Below are 21,630 nucleotides of genomic sequence, written 5' to 3'. Positions count from 1 at the left end.
TTACCCTTTAGTGTTGAGTACTGAGGTCATCTGCTGGTCTAGCTAGATGCTTGCTCTCACACATTAATGCAGGCCAAGACGAACCCATCATCCAGGGTTACCAGTAAAAGCATTCAGCATCAGTGATAAAAGAATCACTAATGTAAAAAATTCCTCCAAACTAGGTGGAAAAAAGGGCAAATTACAGGGATGGGAGGGGGAGGTGTGAACGAAGCAAGAGAAGAGTTACCTTGAAATGCAGACTGGGTGCTGGTGCTGACAGCAGAGTGTTGGGTGTCAGTGTGAATGGACACAGAAGAAGGGAGGGATTGTGAGGGTGGAAAAGTCGATTGGACTTGCGACTGAGAGGAGAGGTGGAAGTTGGCGGAAGGGAAAGTGTTTACAGGTCCCTGAACAAAGTCACTAAACTCGTCATCGTCCTCAGAGAAACCTATGTTGGGGGCAAAGGATGAAGGCTGGGCCTGAGAGGAGAACCCGAAGCTGGAGGGAGTGGTGGTGGAGGAGGAAGAGGATGAGGAGGGGGGCAAAGGGAACGACGTGGGGGTATCGACGGGGCCCTGAAAGTCACTAAACTCATCATTATCCTCAGACATAGCTGGGGGAAGGGAGGGAGCAGTTACAGACGGGTGCGATGGTGATGAGTCTGCAAAAATGAAGAAATAATGATGATGGCACAGCACATGACAAACACACTACAATGGAAGATGATTTCGGAGCTGCACAGTGCAAGAGTGAGATAATGACTTTTTGTGCAAGAGCAGAAATTGTAGATCTGCAAACTAAAGAACACTTAACTTATATTCAGATTTACTGTATGCAGTTTAGATGGAGTTCTGATTACTCATTTTCAAAACTGCAACATTTGTACAGATTCCAGCAGCTGAAGCAGACGTCTGCACCCAGGAGAAACTGATAAATCTATAAGGAGCCTCAAGATGATTGATGCAGGTTATAGTATTACAGAAATGAAACTTATACTCAAAAGCAGCCTTAAACCAGATCTCAAACTGGCAACATGGAGCAGCAAATTAATACTGATAAGGTTTCATAGCTCAGAAAGGTTGGGAAGCACTGCACAAGATGCGGTGTATTTGTTAAATGCATCTCCACAATTTCCTCAAATGCACAGGGGTGAGTTAAGTAAAGAATATATACACTAACAAATGAAGAAACTAAACACAGAGTTTGGGCATTTACTGTCTTCCAAAACACTACTAAAAATTCACAATGATTGACAGGTGGGCAGATGAACAGAAAAACAATGATCAACAAAAATGTAACGCAATCTGTGTTGCAGCATTAGCAGAAAACACTCCAAGTGCTAAGGTACCTGGCTTCTGGGTCTGAGATGACGGAGTGGGGTGCATCTTTGCGTCTCTGCTGAAACCATCCAGGTTGCCTTTGATTGCCTCCAAGGCATCATCACGGCTCTTCTCCCCCGTCTGAGCGCAGCACAATCGGGTATCGAGAGTCCAGAGGGTCAGAAAAACGAGCAGTGGACATGCCAGAAAAAACAACAACAAGGAGAACGAGATGTGGAGAGAGGCTCACCTTGGGTTTGACACTGCTGAGCAACCTCAGCTTCTGTTTCTGCTCCTCAAATTGTCTTCTTTTCCTGTCTTCCTCCAGCATTTTCTGCTGCTGCTCCAGACGTTTTCTAAAGGGCAAGAAGAGTACAGCATAATACATAATATTCTTAAGAAGGATGAGCGCAAAGGAAGCTTGTTAAAACGGCAGCTGAAGGTTCGTGTTGTCTGATGGAAGTTTGCAAAAACATTTCAACATTTCTCAGTTCATTCGGTTCATTCTGTGGTTTACTTATCTTATTATAGCTAGACTTACATTTTATCACTTTAACCATTTTACATATAAACTTGTGGATTAAGTATTTCTCTGCATTTTTGCCTGAGAGGAGAAAAAAAGGCAAACACAAATCCAAACCTATAATTACAAAGTTATGCTCTTAAAAAAATAGCACAAAAAATATTTCAATTCCTAAGCAACAGCCTTGAAGTGAAGCCGAAACTCTTCACTTTATACACTTTAATCATCTCTTGAGTTATTGCGATGGTGTACAGAGGCAAAATTGTGAAAACTGTGTCATATTTATATTTTAGTATTTAGATACAATGAGCAGATTTAACTGACAGAAAATTATGAAAATAAAACATCTTACTAAAAAAAGAGAAGAAGGATCTATAAAAAAATAATAATTATTTATTTCTTTATTTTAATGGAGAAGAGGACCAGAAAGCTATCAGATCAGGGGTCAGCTAAGAGCAGCAGCCCTCGTGCTTAAACTGATTCAGTGTGTTAGTTTTTGTTCTGGAAAATAATCTTAAAAGGATCAAAATCTACAAGACACATTAGCCGTGTGGTCTGTGAGGCTGTACTTGGACACAGTGATCCATTAAGATAAGCAATGACGGCCAACCTGACGTATTGCACGGTCTTTCCTGACAACATAAATTAGATGAACGTTGTTGTGATTTGGCGCTGTATACAGTCGTGTGAAAAAGTCTTTGCCCCCCTTTCTGAATTCCAATTTTTTGTATGTTTGTCAGACTTAAATCTTTCAGATTATCAAACAAATGTAAATATTCAATAAAGATCACGCAAGTAAACATAAAATGCAGCTTCTAAATGAAGGTGTTTATTATTAAGGGGAAAAACATCCAAAACCTACATGGCTCTGTGTGAAAAAGTGACTGCCACCACCTTGTTAAATCATGAATTAACTGTGATAAACCACTTTTTTTTTTTTTTTACAAAGCTGACTTCGGTTTCACTAAACACACTCAAGCCTGACTACTGGCAGACCTGCTGGAGCCTTTGAACCAGAAGACTTTTGGGAAAATACTCTGTGGACTGACGAGACAAGGTTGAACTTTTTGGAAGTGTGTGTCCCATTACATCTGGCGTAAAAGTAACATCAAACCAACAGTAAAATATGGTGGTCGTCGTGTGATGGTCTGGGGCTGTTTTGCTGCCTCAGGACCTGGAAAATTTGCTGTGGTAAATGGAACCAGGAATTATGCCGTCTACCAAAACATCCTGAAGGAATCTGCTCGTGACCTCAAGCTGAAGCGCACTTCGGGTTCTGCAGCAGTACAATGATTCAAAACACACCAGCAAGTCCAAACAAAATTAAGATTTTGGAGTGGCCTAGTCGAAGTTCTGGCCTGAATCCGATTGAGATGCTGTGGCATGACCTTAAAAAGGCGGTTCATGTTCAAAAACCCTCCAATGGGGCTGAATTACAACAAGTCTGCAAAGATGAGTGGCCCAAAATTCTTTCACAGGGCTGTAAAAGACTCACTGCCAGTTATAGCAAATGCTTGATTGCAGTTGTTGCTATTAAGGCTGGCCCAACCAGTTATAAGGTTTAGGGGGTAATAATTTTTTCACACATGGCCATGGAGGTCTGGATTTTTTTCTCCTTTTAATAATAAACACCTTCATTTAGAGACTGCATTTTGTGTTTACGTGCATGATCTTTATATTTAAATTTTTTTGATGATCTGAAACATTTAATTATCCAAAAAAACCAAAAAAAGAAAAAGGAAATCAAGAAGGGGGCATACGCTTTTTGACACGACTATAAATAAAATTGAATTGAAAATGAATTTATTTGAATGTATAAAAATGAAGCCAACATGCTGATTTTTATTTGGTATTAACATGTTAATATTCTGTATTGTGTATTTATTTTATTGAGACAAGATTATTTGCATGGTTTGACTGCTGCTCCCCCCCCGGTTGCCCTCCTCCTCTCTCTACTTCTCTCTTGCTTCATATACTTCTTCTCCTTCACACGTTCACATGCACTAATTAGCACTACATACAGTACAGCTGAGGCAGCTGGGAATGTCATCAGCTTTACAGGTGTTTGGTCAAATTTAAACTGTGCCCTGATGGCCTTTAATACAAAGTTCATCAACTGATTACAATTCATCATGACGGGTACATGAATCTGTGAACCAAATGTCATGGCAGTCCAACCAAGAGTTTTTGTGACATTTCATTTAAAACCACAAATGTCAACTTGTCAACGGGACCATCTAGGTTATTAGGACTCATCCACTGAGGACCAACAGTGACCGCACAATCTACAGTTTGGGGCTAAAATGGTACTTGTGAGACATAAAACAAGGATTCACTTGATTCCTTTTAATGTAATGTGCAGACATCCCATGTGAAAATGCACCAATCTCTCAAGTGTACAGTCACACAAATCTAAACATTTAACAATCAAAAAATAAATAAGTAAACTAAAGTGCAGGGCGAAGTGTGGTTTCTTTTGCAGTGCTCAAAGAAGCATTTAGACACTTTACTCCAGTAAAATAAGCAACAACACATGATTAAAACACTCCAAGCAACTCAAGCAACCCATATAAATGTGTGCAAGTATAATGACTTAACTTTATGTATCAAAAATAAAAGTACTTATTCTGTATAGTTAAATTATGTTCAAGGCTGAGATTATTTTGTCCGCTTTACGAATAATCTACAGCACAGCACACATATTCTTTAAGATGTTTGGAGTGCTGCTGTGCTGTGAGAAGATGTTGAAGAAGTCAATTTTTCAAGAGCTCTAAAAATCACCTTGCTTTATGTTGTCAGCTTTGTGATAATGAATTTTCCAGCTAATCCCAGAGGCTTTACAGGGTTAGTGGGTTAGGGTTTGGGGGATTATACATCCTAAAAAGTAGCAGGATGCTCTCAGCCCGTAAACTCAGATCTTTCAGTGTATTTGGAAAAAAAATTACCTAATTTGGACACTAGGGCTCTATTAAAAAGTATGACAAGTAACCAGAAACTGAAGTTGACAGAGAATTCGAATGTGTTAAAGGGAAGTCTATTTTCCACTGCACTGTTTTTTAAGCTGGCTGCTTACTTAAACTTGATCTACACAAAGAGGCACTATAATGGAGGTGTAAAGATGTCTTACTGGTGCTCTTCAGCCATCTGTTTCTGCATGTCAGCCGTGTACTGGGGTCCTGCTGGTCTCATACCCATGAACTGTGGCTGACCCAAGAACTGCATCCCAGGGGTCTGCATCCCAATCGCCATTCCACCCTGTTAGACCCCCACCCCCAAAAAAAAACATGCAGGAAACTATTTAGTATTCCTGCTCCGCTCACGTGATTGTCAAATGCTTTAACCAAGGAAAAGCAAAATGTTAAAGTCTTGTTAAACATCACCAGGCAACAATAAATTCCTGTTAATGTGCTGGTGTTTGAAACTGTTTGTGGAGAGATTAACGTGGAAGCAAATGAGTTCAAGAGGAGCTCTAAATCCAGCCTTCCACATGAGTGAAGTCAGTTAAATCAATACAGCAGTGTTTCACTACTATGTATGCACCTAATGCAGCCAAATTAGCAGGTTCGCTCAAAATACTACAAGAGCAAAAATAAATAAATAAATAAATCCTCAGGGAAATATTAATTTGACCCCGCCCCCCCAAAAAACACATGCAAACACAGAATCAAGCACAACATATAAGAAGTAGCGCTGACCTGCATAGGGATGGCACCTGGGGGCATCTGGCCTCCAAAGTTCATTCCCATCATGCCCTGCATGTTAGGCTGCATGACAGGAACCATGGGGAAGCCCTGCTGTTGCTGCTGCTGCTGTTGCTGCATGGGTACCATGCCTGCAGAAACACACACAAACTCTGTTATCACATACTGTAGACATGGTTAAAACACTCTATATGTAACATGTTTATTATGCTTTACTGAATTAATTGAACTTTTTTACTCTCTTTTATTGTATTGCATTCAACTTTTTACATAAAAGTTTTTTTCCTGGTGCCATACTGAGATGCAGTTTCCATTGTTACTGTTTTGTATTTATTTTAATGGTTTTATTAACTGATAGCCTTGATTCTTACTCAGTGTGATTCATGTGAAGTTGAATTGGCTACTTTTTTTTTGATTCACGGGTCTTGCAAAGTCAATTTTTACAAGCCTTCTAGTAGTTTTTCTTCGTATTACTCTCTTGCCAACAGAGAATCTTCACCAGCTGCTTGCACTGACAGTTTTACTGCCCGGAGCAAGGCCTGTAAGACCAGAGAAGCTACATAGAAAACAGTAGATTTGGAGCTCTTCCTGCGATCATCATGAGGAATGTGAGACGTCTGCAAAATAATATGGAGTCTGATTTATTGAGCTCTTCATTTTTTATTTATTTTTTTTAAATCTGAGCTCCTTATTTAGTGTAATTTTTTAACAATACAATTGTTTTGTGCTGAGTGCTTGGATTTATTGGCTGCTGAAACACGTTAACTTCACAACTTTTGGTATAAATAAAGTTCTTTGTTTCTTTATAATAATTTATTACAAGTTTTACTGTTAATCTATTTTTTCGTATTAATTTTTTCTTCTCGTTTGATATTCAGGTTTATACAGGAGATTCTTCTGGGTTTTTAAAAATGTACTTTTTGAGCTCATTCATTTTACTTTGTCTTCCATTTAACTGAGCTCCTTTCCTTTGTGTAATTTTTTCCTTACTGAGCTCATTTTGGTCATTTTTATTTTATTAAGCTACACTGTCATAGGCTGCGTTTAATGTTTTTACTGCTATAATGAAGAATGTACAAACTATTGGGATAAATAAAAGGTATTTACTTACTTATCTTAGTTTAAGTTAATAAGAAAAAGAAAAAACAAAAGCCTCCAGAGGCTGGTCATAATTCAGTATTGCAAATCCATTACCATTTCTTCCGACAGCTGGAAAAAGACACAGGCTTTGCAACAGCCAAATCGGTTTCTCTGGTGACTACTGTGACAACTTGGAGCAAAACAAGAGGATTGGGGGAAGAAAAATTGGAAAAGTGTGTGTTTATTTTCAGAGACGCCACGTAAGCTGACAACCAGAGCTGAGCAGCCAGCTCCGACTGGAGCCTCCAGATGATTCACCGTGTTAGGGCTCAACTGGGCTGTGTAAATGGCTTGTCTGGGAGACTGTTCACATTCTAATTTGTTGGACTAAAATGACATTGCTAACGGGAGCATATAATGACCCCTAAGAGACGCTCGTCCCACCAGTGCATGCGTGGTTTATCTGGAGGCGTTACTGCAAAGCCAACAGTCTGAGTAGGACGAGCAGCCACAGCTAAATGATGGCAAATCTGAGACCTGCGTTGCTCAGTGCTGAGCATTGTAACAAAGATATGAGCTGCAATGTGCCGAATCCTCACTGATCCTCATATGCCCAAGAACTGCAAGGACCAATAACTAAAAGGAAAGGATGAAAATAATCAAAGCTAACGTCAAAGGCCAACCTATCTCCCCTACTAGGCTGTCCTCCCATGTTCCTTTTAGCTCTAAAGAGAAGCGTGCTTGCAGTATTTTCCTCATCATTCCTCTTATTTCATTTTGCATTTTTGTTTATTTAATATACAGTAAAATTAAACATAAACAACCACAAATTAATCGCCTAGGATCAGACTGCCAGCATGTAGTTCCACTGTAATGTCCTGGAGAATCTCAGGGAAGACATTCACTGCACTGTAGTGCAGCACAGTGAAAATCTCCACACACTGTTCTTCTCTCTTCACCCTCTTCCCCAAATGAAAGCTGAAGGCTTGATGTTTGATACAGGGGAGCAAATCAAGCACACAAAGTTCAATCCCCAGAGCAAGCACTCCGAACGAAGGTTGCTCGATTAGAGCAACAATCATAATCACAACTATTACGGTCAATACTGTAGTTTAAACATTAATTTACTGAACTTAATAACATGTCGGGAGTGGATTTATGTTCTCAAATGTGTCATACTGCTGAAAGTGGACAAGGTGAAAAGTTTCTCTTCATCTCTTTTCTTATATGGATCTTGGTAAAGAGAAGCTCTGTTTTAGTCAACTAAGGAGCAAAAACTACACAACTGTAAAGGAAAGGAGTGCATTTGAATTATAGCACAATAAAAAATAAACAGCTCTATAGAGAAAATGGATGAAGTTATTTTGTTTTGTAACCATAACTTAAATTTAAGTTTAATCCAGTTCCTAGCCTTTTTCAGAAGAGTACAAGGCTGCCAAAGAAGGCGACACTGAAGAGGAGATGAGCCAAACTTTTTAAAGTTATTTACAGAGCCGAGAAACTTTTGATCACATTTTGTGTGACTGATTACATCGAGAAAAGAGTGACTCTTATTGTGCTCGTACTTTACTTGTTAGGAAACCAGTATTTCAATATCCACTTTATTTAAAATGAAGACTTCTAGTACATTTGTCAAAATAAACAATGTTTACATTCTAAAGTGCAATATCCTGACAGTTTGCTTCAAAAAGCAATATTCTATGATCCCATTCAAATTCACACAAAACACATTTGTGTGCCATCTCCTCAGCTGAATATATTTACACAAACAGAGGGAAAGAGCGATAATATTCACTGCAAAATGACTCACCTTGCGGCGGTCCCAAGCCTCCTCCAACAGGATACATAAAACTAAAGAAATAAAGACGAAAAACACAGATTATGAGATTCAGCATCTTATACAGCCTTCATTTATGTGGCCTTTTCCCCCCCAATCCCCTGCTGAACATTCATAGCAGCAGATGACTATTGTTGTCACTTAGCTGCAACAATACCCTTTAAAAGCAACAGCCGTTATAATAACACAACTGACGTGGAAGAGATAAGTGAAATTAGATGTGACGCCATGTTTGCTTGACAATAAATGAGACTGAGAGGCTGTGAGTCGTACAAATCAATCAATTTTTTCAGTTTCACATGGTCCTTCAGTTTGATTTTATTCCATTTTATACTGATCTCATTTGAGATGACAAAACAGAACCAAAAATATTAAAAAGTAAGACTGCAAGCTCCTCAAAACAACTTGAAAATGCCTTCCTTCTTACGTCAAATCTGAATCCTGTTGCTGTAATTCTTCAGATGACAGTAACATGCTCCTGTAAGCCGACAGGTAAAATTAAACATGGATGCGATAAAAGTTTGTTGCTGATGACAGTGACATCAACAAGCAGACGCAGTTTTGTTCTGCAGCCTCGAAGCAGCTGAGGCTTATTCACAAAGAACCCCTCAGATCCTTTGAAGCAACGTTCACGCCAGATAAACAGGAGGGTAGATGGCTGGGCGAGTTTCTGCAGGCGACTTGGACTCTTGTCGCTGTGCTGAGAAACAGGCCTTTAAGAAATAATCAGAGGAAGTCTCTCTACGAGTCGGCCAAGTCTCTCCCTCGCCAGAGCCAACCCACACAGGCCTTCGGCTATTTGTCAAATAACTTACTACAACTCACAGACTGGAAGCGTTGATGCAGAAACAAATAGAAGACGGAGCCAGCCGGGCCTCTGCTTCCAACGATTCCCGGTTTAATGTGATCATCACTACTGCCGTCAGTGACAATATAATACTGATAACTTTAGAACTGAGACAACTGTGCTGACAGAAGGGAAGCAGAGAGATCACTGTCAGAGAAAGCAGACGCTGGCTCATAATGAAGGCTTGAAAACACGACGACTGCAACTATTCTTTATCGATTAACCCTGTCAGTTATTCGTTATTATCATTATTCACCGAGTCATTACGATTTCCAAATATCTTCATTCAGTAGCACTGTCTAACCAGCCGGAGAACCCTCATATTTCCTTGTATCTGAAACACAATTAGTAACTAGCCAGCAAACACAGTGGAGCATTTAGCAGCTTAAGAACCACATATTTCCCTCGGGAGCTGGCAGAGAGCAAACCATATATATTCATCAGGTGGTGCTACATGTCTGCTGGAGTTATAGGTTTTCTCCAACACAAAACGGGCCTCTGGGGAGGGAGTACGCACACAGACACAATTGGAGTCCCTGTTACCTTAGTTAAGGTCTATGAATTTTCCTCGTGTTTCTGTCCATGTAAAAAACATTAGTTGTTTTTGTTTGAGTAATTTAAATCCCACTTTAGAAAACTGGTCAATTACAATCCTTGAAATTTTGAGTTTTCCCCATGCATGAAGAACTCTGAAGTGTCCAATATGATAACATGGAAATGTTGTGTTTGCACGAGCTTACTTCAAAGAGCCAAAATTATCTGTTATTTTAAGGGTTAAAGGTACTTTTTGTAATTACCCTTTGCAGAATTTACCTAAAGCTTTCTCTACCAGGGTGCACCATTTTACCAGTGGGTGTGTGGGTTAGCCGTTTCTCCAAGAGGTTTTGCCTTTTGCAGGCTTCCATTGTTAAAATGGATGTGCTCTTAATAACTTGCCTGCTTAAACAAAAGGTATAATTGAATCACTGTGCCATCTTGTGTTACCAAATGGTAGTACATGAAATTACAGCCCTGCTGTAGCTCAACTTCAACATAGTACTGTACATTTATGTTTTGGGACATAGTCACAACAGCTCTTTCTTCAAGTCCTCCTGAGTCTGTCACATTTAATTCACACTAATGTGAATTTATGGGCACTCTTGGTGCTGATGAGTGGTCCTCTTTTTTCTGCTCATCTAAAAACATTTAAACTAAAAGCAAGAAGCTGTTTTTTCCCCTCACAGGATACTGTTGCAATATGACAAGTACCGGAGGGTTTCAGATTCTCGCATCTGCTCACTGGAAGATTTGCAGCTTAAAAAGCTTTTTGAGCACCACGGCACTACTGTCTGCCATCCTTCAGCAAATCAGAGGTCATGGCCGAGTGGATTAACATAGAGGGAGATAAGCGGCGACAGCAGCTGTGGACACCAGGCAGGCCTGAGCCTTGTAAAAGGTCTGGATTCGTCTAATAGCTACCATCAAACTGCTTTGAATGCTTGGGGACAGAAGGCACAGTTTCACAGTTTCAGCCAGAGTCGTTATTGTTAAAACTATTTGCTCTCATAGAGGAATAGAGAGCAGACTTAAAATCACTCCTTTAAAAAGGAAAGGCTTACTTTTAATGGACCTGCCACTTCTGCTACATAAAGATCTAAAGCATTTACTTACAAACCACTGATTATTTAGGGCTTTGTTATTTACCAAGAAAACCATGTTAGAAATTCTCAATTTTCTGCCTTCCAAATGCACTTTTTTCTCATTCGCTCCTAATGCTGTTGCTTCCATAGATGCTATTAATGTAGGAAAAGGCCGTTATTAGCTGTCTGAAGATCTTCCAGTATTTACCGATAGGTAAAAATGGAAGAAAATAAATAAAGAGATGGGAAAAAACACTCTTTAACCAGTGTTATGAGTGATGATGTTGAACACAACCAGCTGATCTGAGAAGAATATGGCAGAGCATTGGATAAATAGGTAAAAAAAATAAAATAAAATACACATAACCAATGTTTCTCTAACCAAAAAAAGCGTTGGAATTTTTAATCATCAAATATCTGTACTGGTATCAGTCTTGGTATCAAGTCACCACTAAATTGTGACACTTCATAAGTCCCCTAATTGATTATAAAATCAATGGAAACAGATTTTTCAAACAAAATGCAAGACATTTGCTGGTTCTCAGATGAAAGGATTTGATCGTTTTCTCAGTCATTAAATGAAATGCATTTGCTTTTTGGTCTGTTTATTAATCAAAAAAAGAAAAAAAGTTCTTTTAGTGAAAAACTGAGGTAAAAGTATGTAAGTAGGACTAATATATCAGCCAACTGATTGACATTTGGCTGATATATTAGCCAACAGATCAGCCACTGAACTCAGAAAATGTTATCTTATTTACTGATTTATCAGTTGTATTGATTTTAATATCATTATTTTTATTTCAGAGTTGAAAGCCCTTTTAAAAATTTTTTTTAGATTTCCAAGTATAATGAAGATTTCTTTGTTTTCTTGACATAACAGAGGGAATAAACAGAGCAGGAAAAATGTCATTCGGCCCAGAATTTTACAACTATGCATCGCTAAAAGTAACCCAAAGCACTCTGAAAAGCAAGCGCTAATCATTTTCTCTCTCATATACAGGAACATCTTGAGTTGTCCAGTTTGGAAACAAATTTAGAGAGGCTTGAACATGTGCAGAGGACGGATAGTGGATAAAATAGACAAAGGATGTTGAATATGGAGCTGCCAGGCAGGTGGAAATGAAAAATACCTCAGAGGATGTTCATGAATGTAGTGAAGAAGGACATGCAGAGGGTTGGTGTGACAGAAGAAAAGAGTAGAGTGAGAGTGAGATCGAAGTAGGTGATCTGCTGTGGCAACCCCTAAAGGGAGCAGCTGAGAGAATAGCTGGCGTAAAAGGTATGGTTTCTGCACAGGATATCATCTGACATTCATGAAGTATCTATTCACATGTCCTGTTGAAAACAGAGGATCTGCATGGAGCCTACAAACTACAAAAGGTTGCTGGAATTCTCAAACAGGCTTCACCTCCTGGCTTTGCACTTTAGCATACAGGTACATTTTACTTTTATCATACCCACATTGTCATTTCTTGCAGCTACTCAAAGTTTCCAAGATTGTTTTTTACCAAATGGTACCACTGATTGTAAAAAAGTCACACTGCACCATGGAAGTAGATACTTTAAAAACAGAGTTCCAAAGTCAAAGTTAAGCATGGCCCATCTCATAAATGACACATTTTTTGAGAGAAAATATACTAAAATGCAAATATAGCCCAAATCTACCAGAGTATACAGTAGAGGCTTTACCAGCCGCAGTGAAAGACTGGCACAGACAGTCTTGAGGGCTTTGGTTTCACCTGTCAGATCAGTATCACCTGGCTAGCCTTGTAGCCAGAGTATATTTATTATTCAGGGTGCTGGAGCTCGTATTATGAAAAAATCATGAGGCTGGCCTTTTCATCTCCTCTGCAGACCATCATCACACTGCTTTAATAAGACACCTGAACATCTCCTCACCATTTACAGCTACTTACTGGAATATGCATGTGTGACAGGGCTGATTATGTAATTCAGCAGAGAGTTATTAGAGCAATCTGACTCCTGAAGAAGGGCTTAGAGTCTCTGCTGCTTTGTTTGTTACAGGGACAAAAACTAAATCAACCCCTTCCCCACAAATCTTCACGTCCTAATGTTTTATCTTCCTAAATAGCCAACACCATACTAAATCCCCAATAACAGAAAACATAATACTGAGAAAGTGTAAATATCTGTCCCTACCAGCCACCCACAGGCCTGCCTAGCAATGCTACAAGAGATTCATCTAGCAAGTATCGCGTTATATCACCAGACACCGAGAGCACTGGGCACTATGACTGCCACAGAATAACTTAAGGGTGAAATCTGTTCATATGACCACACCGTGAAGTTAGTCGGAACCACTCTGGACATGGACAGGTAAAGCCAGAAGGGGCCAGCTAACGTTAGCTGTGGCACCTGACCACCAGCCATCTCATCTCATCTCCCTGCCCCGACAAACTAAGCCAGCCTTTATCGCGATATTTGAGGGCGTCCTCGTGGCTAAATGTGAAGCCCCGCGACTGTCGGGGGTGAATGTTTCACGCACAAATTACTTCCCCTAAAATGAGTCAGTTTAAAATGGCTAAAATACCTGCCACCTCCCCCAGATCCCGGCCGCAGCGCCATCTTGATAACAGCAGTCACTAAGAGGAAGATGACGTCACCACTTAGGACGGTGGTGTGGGACGTACGGTGCCCTGAGTTTAGTCTGTCAGACACACCGTCCGGGTCATAGCAGGGCTAATACATGATAGAAAATAAATAAACATTAATTGAGTTGGTTGTTTTTGTTTTGTTGGCTTATTTGTTTATTTTTTCCTGAATTACACCCCCCCCCCCTTTACCTCAGTTCCACATATATATTTTACCTTTAACCTTAATAAGTCTTTATATTTCACAATTTGTTTCCACCAGTGAAATTTCAACTTATTATTTCGGTAGTAATATCTTGGAGCTACTTCTAAGAAAGACAAAATCTTGAGATAATACATAATCAATAATAATTCACCTTTTTTTTCAATATCTTCAGTAACATGGATGCTCTCTTTCTCCAAACGACTGAAGCTAACAGTTAAGCTACTAGTTTCTGATTAACTTTGTTAGCAATCTCAAGGAAAATTGATATTTTTTTTTAAACAACATGATGTTTTTTTAACCACTGTAATGTTCATTCCCGACAGGTGTGCTATTGCGGTGATTCGTATTGTCTAATATGGCGAAATTATATTGTTTTGGATAGTACATTTCCATCTCTGACTTATTATGAGCTGAAGTACTGTTTATTGAATTGCTGGAAGCTTGAAAAAACATATTTTTAAAACCTCTTACTTACTGTTTTTTCTTGCTTTAATTGCCCCCACTGGGTTACTTTGATGGAAGAAAGTTATATTGGCTGACTTTATTTGTGTATGCTAAAAAAGAAGACGACTTTGTGATGGTGAAAACGAGCGGAGCGGAAGGCCGACCTGCGAGGATTGATGCAGGGCAACAACTTCCCACGTTTAGTATTGGTCGCTGCAATTCAAACTTTCTGCCAGCAGGTGTCAGTGTGTAGCTTTGTCGAGGTTTTGTTAAGGCGAGAACCTGAACATGCAAAGGCACAAAAACAAAACATGTCATACAGAAACAAACCTGTGAGCTGGTGGAAAGTTGTGATCATTAAACTGAATGTTGGAGGAAAACACTTCAACTTTAATACCTGCAATCTCTAAAGCTCGAAAATTACAAAAATAAAGTTCATATTCCAGATCTCAGATTTTAACGAGAAAGTAGTCACGTGTGCAAATATGATCCTGTGCCAGTTAGCTGCACGTGATTCTTTATCTGTGGTACAGTTTAGTAGGACAGGTCTACCTTACCTATTCTTATCACCCACGAAGGCTGTGTCTGATTTTCTGAGTAAGAGCGAGCTCAGGCCAACACGAGCTACCAAAATGTTTGTTGTAGCAAAGCTGCCCATAGGTGAGGGGAGGTGACAGCAGTCTGTTTTTATGGAGGCCCCCAAATGTTTTTGAGCTTATCAGCAAGCATTGTATAATGTTTTAAATATAAATGTGAGCTTAAATTATTTTCTTTAGGATTATCTTACGGTCTATACCTCACATAGCCCTCAGTTGCCAGTGATGCCAGGTCTCTCTTGGAAATGAGATTTTAAATCTCAATGAGATTTTTACCTGAATAAATAAAGGACTAACAAAGTTACTGTAAGTCATTTGTTAAATGACAGAAAAGTACTGTAACTTGTCATTTTGCAGCAAATCTAATCTACAAAAATAAAATTTAACAGTGTTACGTATTAGCTTTACAGTATCATAGCATCATACCCACTTTAGTGTTCCTACTTTGTTCCCGTTGTTTTACCTTTTTTCTTTAGTTTTGTTTTTTGACATTAAAATCTAACTGCATGTACTCTGAATTAAATTTAGTATATTTCTCGACTATGTCTCAAATTACACTGTAAACATGTACAGCTTGCTGTTAAGGCATTTATAGTATGCATCTGTTTTCACAAATAATGGTACATAACTGTACACAATTCCCAATTTTTTCTACATCAGCTTGCTACAGTGTATTTTCATATGTGTCATCAGGTGATTATCTGAGATACCATTGAGATGTTGAATAATTATGACTGCCTGTTATGATTCACCCAAAGACCCGCTTTCACACACTGATGTGTTGTCCAACATTTTTACTGGCTGTCTGAAACACTGAGGCAATTGTGTGTCCTGACAAAGTGATTCAGTTTCATTGTTACGCCGAGGGCAAGGTGGAGCAGCAAGGAGAAGCCTGTGTGGCATTGTCTCAGTGGGTGTTGTTGTGAAAGATTTACAGCTTAATGAGAGTCATGTAAAGCAGAGGACAACAAGCCCTGCTGCTATCCATCACCTGGTCTGCTCCCAGCCTTATACCTTAGCTCCGTTCACAGGGCATGTACATGACAGAGGAGGACATGACCACATTTTTGGATTCAGATTGACTAACAAGAAAAAAAGAAAAGCTTTCAGTGTATTTTATTGAGTTGATTAGTTAAAGTCTTGTTAAAGTCTTCGGGATACTTCCTTCACTGAGGAAACTGAGGTCATACACGTACCTGGACGATATCAAAGAGGCTGATTCCACTATGTTCAGGATCTATTTGTTTTCTTTTGGTTTTTGTTTAGTTTTTTGTACTTTCAAGCCAACAAAAGTAAAGAAGGGAAGCAGGATGGGATACAGAGACGCTGTGTCTTTACACAGGACCAACTACTGCTGAAGACATCAAGGTCATGTCCCGGTGAGGTCCTTTTATAGATAATAGGAAGAGTTTAAGTTGTGTTGTGCAAACAAAATTGACATGATTGTAAAAGAATTCATTTATAGACATTAGGAGCTTTAAAAAGAAAGTAAAAAGAACCCTTTTTTTCTTTTTTGTCTGACTGAAATGTAAAAATCAAAAAAGTACTAAGTTTATCAAATAGATACATTAAAACAAGCACTTATTTCATTCAAGATATTCAGCCTCAGTGCATGTAAAACTCCAGCCACTGCCCTACTTTGGGAAATATTTTTACTGTACAAAATACAATAAAAGACACGTTAATTATTTGAAGGAAACAGCAAAAAAGGAAATGAAACAATATTTGTAAATGGTTCTTAGCATTTTTAGCAGAAAACATGCATGGAAACTATGACCAACCCCAGACCATGAGTGGAACCACTGATGCTGCCTGTAATTATAATTATAGGTCACATACATTATTATTAAAAGATGCAAAGCCTTTGTGAGAAAAATGAGTCTAAAACTGACTTCAAATTCAAAATGACTTTAATGAAATCCTGTCACACGTGCAGAAAGTCAAATTTAAAGGAATATTAAACATCTATTGGTGATGCTTTTAGCCGGTCCTGTAATGGACTCAAATCATCATTTTACTCCTGATTGTTTAACATGTTCATTGTTTGATTACAGTTAGAGAAAATAGAAATGAATAACTTGGTGAATAAAACATGAACTTCTATATTGTAGACATAAGATACCTCCTACTTGTGCATGTCACTGCATGTTGCATGGGCCACGATGTTCTTTGTCATGCGTGAAGCTTACACAATAAGAAAAGCATGTTGTTGTTGTTTTTTCTTTGAGCTTTTTATAACTGCTTGGATTTTTTTTGTTCTGCTCTCATTGCTTCTGTGTGACCCATTACTGAGATCGATCAGGCCTCATTAGCCTCCTCTCTCCTCCTCTTCTTCTTCTCAGTCCCCGAGCGTGGTCTTCCTCCCTGCTGTGTGTGCCGGGTTTAGCTGGAGGCCGGCCACTCAGTCAGTCCCCTCGACAGTTGGATCGGGACTGGATGTGAGCAGTCCCCCACACCCAGAGATCTGGCGAGAAAGGTGAACATTAACCCGGGACTCATTCGGGGCATCCCGCAATTCCCCATAAATCATTAACCCGTCCAGCATCAAGACAGTGACAGCATCAGCATGACAACATCAATCTGTCAGGATTCCTCTGAACCAGGGATTCTCACAGATTTTCAGATGCAAATAGAGGGAAACTGGGAGAAAACAGGCTTGCACTCCTGGGCTGTAACAACAAGCGTGGCCCCGATATTTAGTTCAGTACTTGTATATATTCATTATATGGTATTTCTTTGTTCTCTTGAGTTCCTGCAGCAGGTGGCTGTAGCTGGATGAGGTTCAAGACAACAAATCATCATTATTATTAAATGTAAATCCGATCCTTCCGCCTGAACAGCTTAGAAGCTTCATTTTATTAACTGAAACCACTTACTCACCTTCATGCCATAGTCCGTGCCACTGAGTACATGTAACACTGCACTTAAGGACACTTTCTGAGATACTCAGGGGGTTTTTTTTACCAGCTTTGTTTACTAGATGAAGATTTAACATTCCCAGAATATGAGAGGCTGATAAAATATCACACAGCTGTTACTGTAACTCAAATTAAAAGCAGTATGCAGTGACAATATCCAAGAGTATATTATTGTATTATTACACTAAAAGACCTGTTTCTACACATATTTTTTACTGAACTGAAAACATTGTATGATTTGATTAGTTGTACTTTTGATAGAATTTAAAGACAAAAGCCATCGATGCATATTTAAACAGATCGTCAGCTGCAAAGTTGACTTCTCCTCTCTAAAATTTGACATTTTTTAGTCTTATTTCTCAATTATTATAATCTATGTTAATGTTGGTAATTTATTAATGTTGTAGCATAAATATGGAAAGTTAACATTGTTGTTTTTGTCATTTTGTTGTAATGTTTGTACTCATTGTTGTGTTATTTGTGTTATTATGAATTTGTGGCATCTCTGTAAACCCGGGAGAGGTCAAAGGGCAGAGCTGCTGCAATAATACACATTTATTTATATTCTAAATGCCTTATATGTAAAAGGATGGTAAGAGAACACCAACCATCTATCTTTTCTGACACTTCTCTGACACTGACACTTGTTTGGATTACATTTTTAATTTCTTCCAGCTGTTTCGGAGTAATTGGACCGCATTAAATTTGAAAACTGTAAGTATCGTCTTGAACAGATGATATTTTTTCATTGTAATTTGGGAATAATGGGTTCAATTTAAAACATAACGCAGGTCACTTTTGTTTAACAAAGTATGAAACTCTGTATGGAGTAGAAAGATGTATAATTGCAAAAAAGCCAAAATGTAAGTCAGAATTAAATATGATCTGCTTTATTTAGTGTTATTGTCATTTTTTAAATCATTTTCTTTAACTCACAGTTTGTTTTCAACAAATGTTTTGAAACTTTGGCTTCTTGAACACAGTTAATAAAGATTTTGTATGTGTTCTGACGTTTGGTGGCGATAAAATGAAACAAATCCATGATCAGAAGAAAGCTGATGAATAAATGACTCAGATCAAAAGCCACCTATCTTGTCATTAGTCCGGCCTAGCTGTCACCGTAGGTGGTACTGGTGTCGATGTACGGTGAAGGCTGCCGATTGTTACTGGCTGATCTCCATGACTGTGCTGCAGCACAACAGAGGCCTTCTTGATCACAGCTTTTGATGGAAGACTCCTGTCAGAGCAGTTCCATACATGTGTATGTATTTCTCCGTAGAAAAGTTGGCGTAAACTCTGGTCGCAGTGACCAATTAGCCCTGGTGCAGAGTGGCCTCCTGACCCTTGACCCCTGCTGGGTAGCCTTATCCATTAACCCCTCGGGCCTCAGCTGGAGTTGATGTAGCATCCTTTCTTGTGGCGCTGCTAAACACACGGCTGCATTCACTCTGCGGCTTCCACTTTCTGTCTCTTTGTCCGAGTCCTCTGATCCCAGTGTGTCTACTCGCTTCTTGTGGTGATCTCTCGAGTCCTCTGCCACACTCAGTCTGCGGTCAGCTTCCACCGCAGCGTAACAGCAATTTTAAATTTCTAATGGAGGATCTTCTTCACTGTATCTTAATTTTAGCATTATGTATATGCTGACTTTGTTCCCATTATGTGGTTTTTGTTTTTCAACTGAACGGTTGAGAGGTAGTTCTTTAAAAACGAGGCATGTTAAGCCACCTTACAAAGAGTAAATAAGGAGTAAGAGTCATTACACCTCAAATGACCAGATTTTAAGGACATTTTCTTTTTCAAACATGCTCGCTTCATGCTCAATGGATGAAAATGGAATGAAAATAGAGTTTTCTTGTTTAAAAGTTAAAAAGTATTCTGCATGCTTTATTTTGCAGCATTGTGAAATTCAGCTATATATCATTCAGAAATTGTCCCTACTTGTCTTTTCCAATATGAAGTTTTTTATTAGTGTGTGCTCAAATATGGACTTTGCAGGAGTGCAGGATTTCTTTTTCATATTTCCACAAGTCAATATTCAAACATTTTTCAATATATATGTGTCCAATTACTGATCCAGATTTACTTTGATGGGAAGAAAAATTACTGAAAAATTTAGGCTTTCATCTTTAATAGTTAAGATATTCGTGTTCAAACATCGCCTCATCGCCTGAAGGCCCCGAAACTAGGTCGATGGAACATTTTAAAATATATATGTTTACATATATTTTGAAATCTATTTGACATATAAAGCTAAAATTTTACACAAATCATTATATATGACCAAAGTTTGGCAAAGCTGAAGGCCGATGTTGATTTGAGATGGAATGACCCGGAAATAAATACACGTTTATTGTGAATCCTCTGGAAGAGTCCCATCATACAAACACATGGGCATAGACAGATAATAAGTTTTAATTTGACATGAATAGTTAGATTTTTTTTTATTTATGCTTATTAAAACCATCAACATAATATATAACTCTTGAGATCAAAAATCTCTTATGCAGTTGTATAAACTGGTAACATGGACACAAATAAAAAAGGTTAAAAAACTAAATATGTTCATCAAATCTACAAGTGATAAAGAATAAAATAGATTGAAGAATTACTTCCCACTCTTTTTTGAATGTAAGTATGTATGAATGTAAGTAGGCAAGGAACATGGGAGTAAAGTAAGAAAAGCCTTGTAAATGTGAAGATACCTGTGGTTGAGTCTATGAAATGATGAAGGAGACCTTCTGACTTGAGTTTTAAATGTAAAATAGTGAGTAAGTACTCGAAGGCTTGTAATAGTCAGTGTCCAGTATATATAAATCACTGTGAAGGCATATGCACAAGTACAGTGGGAAGCAACTGGAGTTCCAGCTAAGCATGTAGGGAACAATATTGAGGTAATATTGTACCTGTCAATAATTATGGAAGCATTTATTTTTCCAATTTCTGGCTTCATATTCAGTTACCTGTAAATTATAATCGCAATATTGTGCAAATGTTTCTTACGGTGAACTTTATGCATTGTTCCTCACTCTCTCAGTACATAAAATAACAAATATGAGGAAAACAGATTTGTATAATGTTAATACTACTCCTACTACCAGCAGTACAAAGTAGTAGTAGGAGAACTGGTAGTCTTAATACTTTTTAATGACTTTTTAATTATTAATGTAACCTGGAATTTTTTTAATTTGGTTCATGCTGAAATGTTTGGAGAATCTTAACGCAGCACTAAAAATAATAGGTATCACATCATCAGTTTCAAATCAATGATGACTGTCAATTTAAAACAGTTTTTCTGGCTATTGTACAGACAAATAGCTGACAAAGTCAGGATGACATAGTCTATAACACTACAGCAAACCACATAGGCTAATGAGCCTAATCAGTGCACCAATAAAATACCACTAATTAGTGAACAAATATAAATTACCTTTGTAGTCATAAGATCAGTTGGTGCATTTCTAACAGTCATTCAAGCGCCTGCAAATGAATTGAGTTTGACTTAAATGTTTAGAGACTTTAGTGTTGTATTTCAGTCTCTAACAGATGCAAATGCACCTCCTGGTATTTCAGTAGCTTTTGGAGAAAAGAATAAAAAAAGACATGGTCAGATCTTCAGAGGCTTCCTGGATCTGTGAATCAAAGGTCTTATTGAAAACCAAATGGAGCGACAACAGTGGATTACAAGGGTTTCCCCAGCAGGGCTCCTCGATACAGGCTGCAGGTCAACACAGGGACTCAAAGCACAGTTCGTGGCATGAATCACAAGATAGTGCGTTTTTGAATTTTAAAGTTTTTAACAAGACAGTTGTGGTGACTTTATCATTTGCTAAAGAGTTAAATTTAAAACGTGACAATTTATAACGATGAAGCAAAAATAGCCTTTAAAAGACCAGGTCAGTTAATAAAAAAACTAATTTATAGACGAAAAATCCCAATGTGAAACACAT

At 38.4% G+C, this 21,630-nt stretch overlaps 1 protein-coding gene and 1 long non-coding RNA gene across 12 annotated transcripts in view; one reads left to right on the top strand and one right to left on the bottom strand.

Annotated features, from left to right (window-relative positions):
• synrg (synergin, gamma) overlaps window positions 1-13,582 on the bottom strand; it is a 42,133-nt gene extending 28,551 nt beyond the window's left edge. For 3 of the 11 annotated variants that reach the window (XM_005474759.4, XM_005474762.4, XM_005474760.4), the window contains exons 1-7: window positions 13,460-13,581; window positions 8,416-8,456; window positions 5,520-5,656; window positions 4,952-5,079; window positions 1,552-1,657; window positions 1,331-1,442; window positions 230-643 (exon numbers count right to left, since the gene is read on the bottom strand). In XM_005474759.4, the coding sequence (XP_005474816.1) occupies window positions 230-643; window positions 1,331-1,442; window positions 1,552-1,657; window positions 4,952-5,079; window positions 5,520-5,656; window positions 8,416-8,456; window positions 13,460-13,494 (973 nt within the window). In that variant the 5' untranslated portion in view covers window positions 13,495-13,581. Of the gene's footprint in view, window positions 1-229; window positions 644-1,330; window positions 1,443-1,551; window positions 1,658-4,951; window positions 5,080-5,519; window positions 5,657-8,415; window positions 8,457-13,182; window positions 13,324-13,459 lie in introns of those variants that run through there. The other 8 variants (XM_005474763.4, XM_005474764.4, XM_025898058.1 and 5 more) reach the window with 5 other exon arrangements.
• A 2,067-nt stretch (window positions 13,583-15,649) lies between these two features.
• LOC102076435 (uncharacterized) lies at window positions 15,650-18,576 on the top strand. Its single transcript, XR_269844.4, has 2 exons — window positions 15,650-16,144; window positions 17,108-18,576. It is a non-coding gene; the product is annotated as an uncharacterized LOC102076435 (long non-coding RNA).
• Window positions 18,577-21,630: the final 3,054 nt, after the last annotated feature.

The sequence above is a fragment of the Oreochromis niloticus genome, linkage group LG14 (genome assembly GCF_001858045.2).
Source record: "Oreochromis niloticus isolate F11D_XX linkage group LG14, O_niloticus_UMD_NMBU, whole genome shotgun sequence".
Taxonomy (NCBI): domain Eukaryota; kingdom Metazoa; phylum Chordata; class Actinopteri; order Cichliformes; family Cichlidae; genus Oreochromis; species Oreochromis niloticus.
This window is presented reverse-complemented; position numbering and strand designations above follow the sequence as displayed.